Source organism: Canis aureus, chromosome 2 (genome assembly GCF_053574225.1).
Source record: "Canis aureus isolate CA01 chromosome 2, VMU_Caureus_v.1.0, whole genome shotgun sequence".
Lineage (NCBI taxonomy): Eukaryota > Metazoa > Chordata > Mammalia > Carnivora > Canidae > Canis > Canis aureus.
The window spans coordinates 8,959,086-8,971,446 of NC_135612.1; the positions used below are offsets into that span (position 1 = coordinate 8,959,086).

General features: G+C 34.0%; 1 protein-coding gene across 5 annotated transcripts in view; it reads left to right on the plus strand.

Annotated features, from left to right (window-relative positions):
* SLCO6A1 (solute carrier organic anion transporter family member 6A1) overlaps window positions 1–12,361 on the plus strand; it is a 94,164-nt gene that overhangs the window by 19,728 nt on the left and 62,075 nt on the right. For all 5 annotated transcript variants that reach the window (XM_077863317.1, XM_077863323.1, XM_077863301.1 and 2 more), the window contains 2 exons: window positions 2,042–2,163; window positions 2,996–3,105. In XM_077863317.1, coding sequence (XP_077719443.1) covers window positions 2,042–2,163; window positions 2,996–3,105 — 232 coding nt within the window. The remainder of the gene's footprint in view (window positions 1–2,041; window positions 2,164–2,995; window positions 3,106–12,361) is intronic.

Below are 12,361 nucleotides of genomic sequence, written 5' to 3' on the forward strand. Positions count from 1 at the left end.
TTAAATGCAATGTCCAGTTTCCATTTATTTTTTTATATGACAAATGAATCAAGCTTACATTTTCCCCCTCAAAGGGATATCTCATTCTACTGATTACACTTATGGATCATTCCATTTTTTAAAATTAATTTATGTTTTACTGATATTATACATTATCTATATCATAAATTTCTTATATACGTGGATTTCCTTCTTATCTCTTGTCTCTCTAATCTGTTGTCTTATCTATCTCTCTATTCTCATTCCAATACTACAATTTTTAAATAAGTACACCTTTCCATATGATTGTAGCATTGATTGGATAAATCCTTCCTCAAAATGATTTACCAAAGAGCAGAGGTTATTTGTGCAACATTACTCGTTCAGATAAATATAATAATCTCAGGTTATAATTAAAACATTCTGATTTGAAATACTTGAACTTAATGTATCAAGTTGGGAATAATTGTCATCTTTCTATGCAAGAATATGGTATATGTTGCTCTGTGTTCTCTCTTCTTCTTTTATGCCCTTCAAAAAAAGTTTTATAATTTTCTTTATTGGGACTATTCCATTAAGCTTATTCCTAGTAATTTAAAGTTCTTTGTTAGTATTGTGCATGGAATCTTTATATTATTACACTTTCTAATTATTTCTAGTAGAAGGAGAATCTATTGGTAATAGGGCACCCTATTAAATTCTTTGCTTGCTCTTTGTTTTTTCTTTGTTCTTTGCTTACACTTTTAGTTTATTTTCCTCATTCTTCTTGGTTATCAATTATTTACACATATGTAACAATTGTATGTAGCATAATGCATATGGTTATAGTACTTAGCTGGATTAAAAAACAAAAAGAGAAAAGAAAATTTCTAAATATTATAATCAGTGAGGAAACACATAACCCTAGTGACAATCTAGAGTTGAAACTCCTTGTGCATAGCGTGTCCAGATATATATACCTATTGGATAATGGAACTCAAGATTGCAACCTTGTAGCATTGCAAGTTAGAACTAGTATCCCTGAATAATGTAGCAATGGATGAGGAGTTGTCTCATAAATGAATAAAACTGGGAATATTCTCCACCTTCTATGAAAGGCAAGGTCTATATGCAAGCTCCTCATCAGGTCTCTGTTGACAACAGAATTGCCTGTGAGAAACCAGTACCTTCAAAACTGTGGTTCTTGAGTATGTGGATATTTTCCCACAACAGGTGGTTGGACAAGGTCTTACATGCCTGTGGAACTAAAGACAGTGGTAACTATATGGTAATGAACTCCCTCAAATCTTCTCCCTAAATGATACAAAGTAACTTCACAACTATGGAAACTTTTCCAAGATAATGGCCTTAGCATGACTAAAGACAAAGAATGTTGAAACTGCAAAATGAACAGTGAGTAAAAAGAGAAAATCATCAAATCCAGCACAGGATCCTTCACATTCCTATCCCACCCCATTCACCGCAAAGTCTGCAAAGGCAGACCAAGGAAAACTACAGCGAAGATGGAAGACAAAGCCTAACAAAGGGTCCTATGGGTCATTAGGTGGTCACTAGAAGGGTAATTAATTACCCCTCCATCTGAGTTGAGTCAGAGAAGGAACTATAAGAAAGAGATATCCAAACATAGGTGATTTAAAGAGTCAGATGCCAGATAAAGGGTTGGTTGTGCATCTTAAATGACAAGAGTCACCCTAAAAGGTGTGCATGATTTAAAGGAGCAAAAATGATTGTAAAGAATAGGTGAGGTTTAAACAGGTAGTCTTCCAAATACATGACTTCTGCTGGAGAAAAAAAAATTAAGAAGAACAAAGAAAAAAAAAAAAAAAGAAGAACAAAGAATTACTTTTGCTACCTGAGTAGACGTGGGAAAAGAAAGAAAAGGGAAAAATTTAGAATCCTGCAGGATAAAAGAAAACTACGTGATTGGAGGACTTACAATCAGCAAAACAAACAATAGGGACAAATTAACAGAAAAATGCTTCTCTCTGTTTTTCTCTCTGATTATGGCTTTATTTGTAATGGGATACACAAAGTTGAAATTTTTAATTTTTCTCTGTTAAAGTGGTGAAGACACTGATGGTGATCAAAGATGGATGCAGAAATGGTGGATTTATTTTGGTTTGGTCTCACTTATTGCATGGTCTACATTAATACCATTGTCATGCTTTCCACACAGTATACGAGGTGACTATAAAAATATAATTCATTAAATTAAAAGATGGTAGATTCCTTGTCCTCACCCCCATCTCCCATTGTCAGAATATGGCTGAACTACATTTATTTTTATCATGGAGATATGGGGAGATATGCTAATGTTATTTGAATAAATGAAGCTGCATGTGGCCAAATATTTTATTTATGTGCCAGGCTTTCATTAGTATGTATCTTTGCTTCTTGTCATTTTTTAAGTGCTAGAGTTCATAAGTTTTCTTTAAAATGAAACATGTTTAAATCTATTTACCTAGCATTATTTAATACATGTACTTTCTGAAAGAATTATTGTAAGATAAATAATAACTATTAAAATTCTTTTGGAAACACTAAAAAATTAACATGCAACATTAGAGAAATCAAACACTCTCCTAATGGCAGTACATTTTACTGGCACAGCATATTTTTAGCAGTGTCAAAGATTAGTCTTTTACATTTTAGGGCTTTGCTGTCAAATACTAGTCACTTGCAGCATGTGGATATTTAAATTTCAAATTAAATGAAAATTAGAAACACTTAGTCATAGGAGCTACATTTCTAGTATTTAATAGCCACATATAACTCATGGTTACAATATGAGACAGTACAGATATGGACAATTTTCATTATCATGGAATGTTCTTTTTGACAGCACTGTTTTGGGAGAATGTGCTTTTTGCTTAATTAGACTGGCTTTAGTTTGTTCACAAATAGCTCACTTATCATTTAAAGAAAAATTGGGTTTATTAAGATATGTGCATATGTTTGTATATATGTTTTAATTATTTAAACATGTCATAAGATTTTTTTACTTGTTATCATATAGGTACAGCAAAGATAAAAGCTGAGAAGCGTAAACAGCCTAATCCATTCAAATTAAAAATTAAAGATCAGGAATTTGGAACCAGTCTCAAGGATTTATTTTCTACTATTTGGGTAAAGTAATATTTTACATGAACAAGCCAAATAAGTTGACCTGTATACTTTTCTAACAATGGATTTAAGAAAATAACCATAAAGTGTCCAACTTAAATCTGAGAGGGATTAAAAAAATCTGAGGGAGATTTTTGAAGTCTTAATTAACTTATTCATTTTATAGATAATGGAAAATAGGACCCATCCTTACCTAAGTGGCATTTACAGAAACAGGCTAATGTCAGAGGATGGTACTAGTGTTTTCCTTCTATTTCTTTTATTTTACTTTGTGTTTGTTCTTTCCCTGAAGAAATAAATAAGACATTTAATGAGAAGGCTTACAGGTGTTAACATCTTTTTATTTTTTATTTTTATTTTTTATTTTTTAATTTATTTTTTATTGGTGTTCAATTTACTAACATACAGAATAACATCTTTTTATTATGCTTAAATGACTTAGCAGAGAACTCTAGAAGTTAACAAATATTCTCTCAAACATCATATTTTATGGAAACTCTCTCAATATCAAATGGAAAAGAATTCTTTGCTCCTCTGAGAAACATGGCCTACAAAAAAGACATAGTGGGGTTAAAAAATTCAACTATTTAAATTTTTTTTAAGATTGTATTTATTTATTAGATAGAGAAAGTGGGGGTGGGATGGGAGCAGAGGGGGAGAAGTAGAAAGAGGAAAGGAGAAGGAAAGAATCTCAAACCTATTCCTTGCTTAGCATGGAACTAGACATGAGGTTCAATCCCATGACCCTAAGATCATGACCTAAGCTGAAAGCAAGAGTCAGAAGCTCAACCAACTGAGCCTTCCAGGTGCCCTAAAAATACCTCCAGCTCCTAAGTGATTCTATATTCAATTTGCTTTCTCTTCTCCTTTTCCTGTACATTGTGGGCAGAACTGTATTGAAGATATAATTCTAACACCTATGCCTTTATGGAGCTATATTCTTGCGTGGATCTCAGGTCTTAAAAAGTGCAGAGATTAAAAAAAAAAACGGATTAACAATTGTGTAGAGAAAATTCCATGTAAAATGTAGTTTAGATATGGGGTAAAAGGAAGCATCACTGAACAGAGAGCATTTAAATGGAAAACCCTAAAGCAAAAGAAGGAATTATCCATTTGATGAATGGTCGTGAAGAAAATTCTGGGCATAAGAGACACATGCGGAAACATCTTGAGACAGTGAAGTTTTGGGTATGTTCAATTTAGAGAAGACTTGTGCGTTTCAAGCAAAGTTGCTTGGAGAGGAGAGTGAAAGAACACTTGGTTGGAAACACAAGCAAAGGCTAGCTCATGAAGGTCCTTGTGGGACATGGTGAGAACTTTAGAGTTTGTTTTGAATGCAATAGGAAGTCAATCTAAATAATAAAATGATGTTTTAAGAACTTTAAAACATGACTTTGTAAAAAATGGATTAGAGTAGGGTAAGAATTGAAAAGGCGGTATGATTTGGGTGTTATTACAGGGAATTTTCTCTGGGTATTATAAATAGTTATTTTTTTATTCAGCTGTAGTATATGAGACCAAGTTGCAAGAACCAATTAAAGAATTACTTGGCATTTATAAAGTTCAGAGCTATGAACAATGATTTTTCCAAGAAGGAAAAAGTAAACCTTTCACATGGCAACATTATTTGAGCTTCTGGAGCCTTAAAAAAGAAAGAAAATAAATTAAAACCTAAGATGTGGGGAAGCAAATGTTCTAAAGTCTATACACAGACATATAATATTAAGAACCACTAGAAAGCTTATGTATCTACACTCTTGACTTTAACAATTAGCAGGCTGAGTTCAGAAAGAAAAGAGAGGGATAGTGGGCCATACATTAGGGAACCTTCTAGATTAGAAAAATTCCCACTGTTTGCCTTGTTTCATGGCTTAGCACCTGCCAAAGCTGAATTTCTCAGTAAAGTATATCTACTGAGCCATGTTGGTGAAATTATTTTATTTTACTTTGTTTTATTTTTAATGTTGACAAAATTTAAGTTGAGCATGTCTTCTCCAATGATAAGGGAGTCAGCCCGTGTTTTCTACTACGTTGATGGTTACTTGTGAGTCAGTTTAGCAATGCTATTAAAGAATTCATGCAAGGAAGAATGGAGCTGAGCAGTGAGTAATGGTTATAATCCCTCATCAGGTAAGAGCTAGAGATGCTATGACTTTCTGGGAATGAGTAGAAAGTGGAACTAAGGGTAAGTTTATGCTTCTCTGTGGTAGATCTCACAGGCAGAAAAATTTTCTTTGTAAGGGTTTGTTACTTTTTGCCCAAGGCCAAAAGTGAGACTATGTGCTAGAGACTGGCCACCCAAGAGTAGCTTCCTTTTTTTCTTTGGTAAAAAGTTTTAAAGAGAGCAAGCTCTAGCCTTCTCTTTGTGCTCTGTGGTTATCCAAGGGGTAAAAGGCTAATGATGCACCAGCTCCCTCTCTCTATCCATAGATTCTGATCTGTTAGCAGGCCTAACTGTGAGTAGGCCTACCCATCAGGGACATTATATAGCCCTCCCTATAGGTGATACATTATGCAAACTTCCATATTTCTTTGATTCTGAGACATACTTTTTTTCTTCACATTTTAACATCTTTAAACTTGGGTTAGTATTAATTTGATGGAGTCTTGAAATAACTGTAAAGGAGGATGTAATTGTGACATAGTAGATAATGCCTGAGTATGGGTAAACTGGTCATGGCTGTTCATATTATCATTACTTTACATTACATACTTTAGTGGTGCTGTCCCTATTGAGTGCGATTGCTGGGTTAATTTTTCAAAAAAGATGAATGCAGTATTCAAGCATGGGATTATAAAGTTTTTATATATGTATTATACATATACATATGTATATGTATAATATAAATACATATATGCAAATATTTGATGTTGAAGGAATGACCACTAGTTCACATTTTCTTGTAAAGTAACATCCAGGCATTTTATGAAACTTAAGTAAAGGAGTCCCACAAGTAGAGATAGCTTTATTGTTCTTTTATTGAGATACCTTTAAAAGGATACCTACCACATGTTAAGGTGTACAGCTGAGTCAGGAAAAATTGGCAAGTCCTTCTTAATAGATCTAATGTATTTCAAAAGCTGGTGAGACTAATACCTACATAGTATAGGACTTTCCTTAGAGCATTATCTCATTATGTCAGTTGCAGTGTTTTTTTTCTTAGTGGTACATAAAATGATGGTGTTTCTTACTGTTGATTGTATTTTATATTAAACGAAATAATGGTGTTTTAGCCTGTCTGCTCACTTTCTTCAAATAAGAAATTGGTACAGTAATGGTATCTTCCTCATGGGAATGTAGGGTGTATAGATTACTGCATATCCCATGGTAAAAACTCAATAAATACATAATTAATATGAATACCTACTTGAGAGATATTTCTACTTTTAGATTAGGGAGGGAAAGTATATAAAAAATAGGGGAAAAATTCATAAGATTTTCCTTTTATCTTGATAAGAAGAGTGGGTTATCAACTAGAAGATAAATTTAAAAGACTAGTGTGAAGAATTTGATTGAATAAAGAAAGATCTATTGTCTTCCTATACTACTAACTCTATAGTTCAGTACCTCCTGGTTCATGACACTTAATTGATATTGTTTGAGGTTCAATGTCTAGTTCACAAACTCCTGATGTAAGGACTGACATAAAATCATTCCAACAAGCAAATTATTCCAGTCGGTAAAATTATCACCGTCATTATAAGACTTGCTGACTAATAGCTAGTTAAAAAACACATCTGATCTTTTAAGCATAGATTTTTTTAAAGAGTCTTCTTGTCATCAATTTTTATTAAAAGGAGCCAGGGAAGTAGCTGTTTTTAGAATGTTATTCTCTCTACTGTTACCATATTTCTTTCTGGTCCTTATTTATATATTTTAGAAAATTCATCAATTAAGGAAAGAAAAGAGTTTTACCCAAATGTCAGTAAAGATAATTTTAATTCTAAAATAGGTAAGATGGAAATAAAGAAAAGATAAAAAGCCAAAACAGAAACAAAATATTTAACATATTTGTAAAATTATACTATCATTTGCAAAAATTCTAACAAGATATTAGCAAATCCAATCCAATAGTACATTAAAAGAATTATTCATTGCAATTGAGTGGGATTTATTCCTGGGCTGCAAGAGTGGTTCAATATTTGTAAAACAATCAACATGATATACTACATTAATCAAAAAAATGATAAGAATCTATGATCCTCTCAATAGGTGCAGCAAAAACATTTGACAAAATATAGCATCTATTCTTGATAAAAACCCTCAACAAAGTAGGTATAGATAAAACTTATCTCAACATTATAAAGGCCATATATGAAAGATCCACAACTAATATCATCTTCAATGGGGAAAAACTGAGAGCTTTTCCTGTATGGTTGGGAACAAGACAAGGATGTCTATTCTCACCCTTACTATTTAACATAGTACTGCAAGTTTTAGCCTCAGCAATCAGACAACAAAAAGAAATGAAAAGTGTCCAAGTCAACAAGGAAGAAGTAAACTTTCACTATTTGTAGAGGATATGATACTTTATGCAGAAAACCCAAAAGACTCCACAAAAAATTGCTAGAACTGATACATGAATTCAGCAAATTTGCGGAATACAAAATTAGTGTACAGAAATCTGCTGCATTTCTATACACCAATAATGAAGCAGGAGAAAGAGAAATCAAGGAATCAGTCCCATTTACAATAGCATCAAAAACCATAAACTACCTGGAAATAAACCTAACCAAAGAGGTAAAAAATATAAACTATAAAACACTGATGTAAGAAATCAAATTATTTATTTCCACAAATAAGTAGAAAAGCATTCTATGCCTATGGATTGGAAGAAAAAACACTAAAATGTCTATACTACCCAAAGCAATCTACATATTTAACATAATCCCCATCAAAATGCCAGCATTTAAAAAAAAACAGTATTTTTAACAGAACTAGAATATCCTAAAATATGTACAGAACAACAAAAGCCCCCAAATAACCAAAGCAAGTATTTTTCTTGAAAAAGAAAAAGCTAGAGATGTCACAGTTTTGGACTTCAAGCTATATTACAAAGCTGTAGTGATCAAGACAGTATGGTACTAGCACAAAAACAGACAACATAGGTCGGTGGAACAGAACAGAAAACCCCGAAATGGACCCACAACTATCTGGTCAACTAATCTTCAATAAAGCAGGAAAGAATATCCACTGGAAAAAGGACAGTCTCTTCAACAAATGGTGATGGGAAAACTGGACAGCAGCATGCAGAAGAATGAAACTGGACCGCTTTCTTACACCATACACAAAAATAAATTAAAAATGGATGAATGATTTAAAAATCTGAGACAGGAAACCGTCAAAATCCTAGAGGAGAACACAGGCAGCAACTCTTTGGCATTAACCGTAGCGACTTCTCACTGGACATATCACTAAAGGCAAGGAATACAAAAGCAGAAATGAACTATTGGGACTTCATCAAGATAAAAAGCTTCTGCACAGCAAAGGAAACAAAATTAGAAGGCAATCTATAGAATGGGAGAAGATATTTGCAAATGATATATCTAATAAAGGGTTAATATCCAAAAATCTATAAAGAACGTATCAAACTCAACAACCAAAACTCAAATAATCCAGTTAAGAAATGGGCAGAAGAAGTGAATAGATTTTTTTTTTCCCCAAAGAAGACATCCAGATGGCTAACAGACACATGAAAAGATGCTCAACATCTCTCATCATCAGGAAAATACTAATCAAAACCATGATGAGATACCACCTCACACCTGTCTGAGTGGCTGAAATTAAAAACACAAGAAATACCAGTTATTGGTGAGGATGCAGAGAAAGAGGAACCCTCTTGTACTGTTGGTGGGAATGCAAACTAGTGCAGCCACTGTGGAAGACAGTATGGAGGCTCCTCAAAAAGTTGAAAATAGAGGAACCTGGGTGGCTCATTTGGTTAAGCATCCAACTCTTGATTTCGGCTCAGGTCATGAGTCAAGTCCCTCTTCAGTCTCCCTGCTCAGCGGGGAGTCGCTTGTCTCCCTCTCCCTTTCCCTCTGCTCACACACTCTCTCCCTCAAATAAATAAGTAAATAAATCTTTTTTAAAAAGTTAAAAATATAACTACACTAAAATTCAGCAATTGCACTCTTGGGTATTACCCAAAGGGGACACAAAAATATAGATTCAATTTGGTGCATGCACCCCGGTGTTTTTAGCAGCATAATCACCAATAGCCAAAATATGGAAAAGAAGTCAAATGTCCATCTACTGGTGAATGGATAAAGAAGATGATGTGTATACACACACACACACTGAAATATTCTCAGCCATCAAAAACAACGTCTTGCCATTTGCAATGATGTGGATGGAGCTACAGTATATCATGCTAAGTGAAATAAGTCAGAGAAAGACAAAAACCATATGTGGAGTTTAAGAAACAAAATAGATGAACATATGGGAAGGGGGAAAAAGACAAGGAAACAAATCATAAGAGACTGTTAGTGATAAGAACAGGATTGATGAAGGAAGGTGGGTGGGCGATGGGCTAGATGGGTGATGGGGTTAAGGAGGGCACTTGTTACAATGAGCTCTGGGTGTTGTATATAAGTGATGAATCACCAAATTCTATTCCTGAACCAATATTGCACTATATTTTAACTAACTAGACTTTAAATAAAAATTTGAAGAAAAAAATAAACAAGTAAAAAATAAGTTATAAAATCCATGAGGCAAAAAGTTATAAATGTCTATGGGTTTAAGCTAAGAATAGAAAGTAGAACAATGAATAACTATAGCTATCAGAATATAATCGATTAGAAGTATATTTTAAAAGAGTAAAAATAGAAAGCTTGGGAGTTAGGGAAATAAATTAGGGAAAAGAAAAAACAATGAAATTAGCACTGGCGAGAAGCAGATAAGGAATAAAATTTTATAAGAGAAAACTGTTTTTAAATGTATGGATCAGAGAGATGAACACTTTTACCTCGTTTTTCTTCATCTCCTGCCTTAAGTCTCATACCTTATCAGTGGGGAAGACATTTATATACTAGAATTCCAGTGAACAAAGAAAAGAAATTTAAAATTTCAAATCAAAAGATCAAAGCTATTTTGATATGAAAGAACTTTTTGAACTACAGAACTTGGTTCTGTAGAACCAAATGAATATAAAGCATTATTCGTTGCCTGTGTGGCTAGAAATGGATGACAGAGTACATAAAAGAAGGCTAGTGTCCACATTATTTAGATATTACACTCTGAGTGGTCAAAATATTAATGTTCTTTGAAAGCAGGTAAATTGCTATCATAGAAACTAGAATCAATCAATGTACATTTGACACAAGTAACATGATTCTTTATTTTTTTATTTATTTATTTATTTTGGAACATGATTCTTTAAAAAATATATTTATCATTTGTATTTATATCAGGATGACGTGTACTAGTTTCGGTCTCTGAATTGTCTCCTAGGTTTGGTGGAATAAATTGATATTTGTAGAAGCAGAGTAAGTGAGGAGGTTTCAGGATATATGGCTGAAACATTTTTCAGCTTGAACAAGCAACATTTTCTCGGTGAGGTCTTTTATTCATCTTGACAGATTTAATGAAGATAACCATTACTTATTTTCTGTGGCTAATTATACATGTTCTTCATGAGGAACCAAGACCAGAGAAAGGGAGAAGTTAAATGATCAAGTAAAACACTTGGAATATTCAAAGGAGCTTATTGGTCTCCTCTTCAACTTATATTTTCCTCCTATTTGTCTATAGACACTAAGGCCTTTTACCTTTTACTGGCAAGGTCATTGTCTCCTGTTATGCTACCTTGCTTAGGGTAGGAAGTAGATGGATGCTTCTCCCACATAAAAGAAAAAGTTCTGCAATTAATTGGGACACTACACATCCCATATTCAATGAACCTTGGTTCATGCAATAGCTCCCTTATTAACATTTGTTTCCTGCTGCTACTCGAGACCTGTCCTGAATCTTAGTCTACTTGTCTGTGTTCACTAGATAATTTACTTTATATTTTGCTGATATTTGCTGATCCTGTTCTTATTTCACACTCATACTAAGTAAGTACCTGCAGGAGTACCTAGTCTGGCTTGAAACCATACCTCCCAGACCACCACGAGCCTCCTCTGGTGTGTCCAAAGATCTTGGTTTTAGACAAACCCTGTGATTGACTAGGGCTGAGAGCCACAGTGCTACACGCTGTTGCTTAAATTTATCTGCTACTGTGAAGACCTAATTTGATTTCTCCTTTGGTACATTTACACCTATCATAATTCAACCTACCATAATTCAGCCTGATTTCATTACATGAAATCCCTTTAAAAATAGATTTTTTTTTAAAGAAGAGAGCCTGGACATTCTATTAGAAAGGTCTGTTGTATTCTGAGTGTTATGGTTACAGTTTCTTTTTAAAAAATATTTATTTATTCACGAGAGACACACAGAGAGAGGCAGACACAGGCAGAGGGAGAAACAAGCTCCATATGGGGAGCCCAAAGCTGAACTCATTCCCGGGACCCCAGGGTCACACCCTGAGCCTCAACCACTGAGCCACCCAGGTGTCCCTACAGTTTCTTTCTGAATAAAGTGCCCAGAAGTGGTTCCTTATGCATTAGTTGCCATGCTCTATGGGATGTAGTTCAACTGTCCTACTTAAAACTAGGTCTGGGATCAGCACTTGAACCCAGATAGTAACTCTTAGATTTCCCAAAAACCTCTTAAATAGCTTGAGAAAATACCCAATAGGGACACTTGTTAAAAACTGACTTGATAATTTCTCTTTCTTGGGAGAGTATAAATAGGAGAAAGTCTGGGAAACTCAAACAACACAGCCTTAATAAATTGACATAGAACGAATGTGCAAAGGCTGTTGAGAAAGAGGAGCAAATGGAGAGACAATGTAGTCAGAGGCCGTAATAGACGTAGATATAGACACAACAAGCTGATAGAAAGAAGCCGAATATCTGGGCCTTTGAAACAGTTAAGAGAAAGCAGTGGAATGCTCACTAGGGAGCAGACACCAAAGCTGCCATTTGATTCTGAATCATGTTCTGTTTCTTTATGAGTGCTGAATTATTCAGCTACTTGGAAAATGTTTTTGACTTTCTTACTTTACTGAGTAACATCAACTGGATTAACCTTTGAATCTATTCATTTTAATTCTAAAGAGTCCAAACACAAAAATTATCTAGTGCTGTGGTTCTCAGTGTGGCTCCCAGGCCATCATTATCATCATCATCATCATCATCATCATCATCA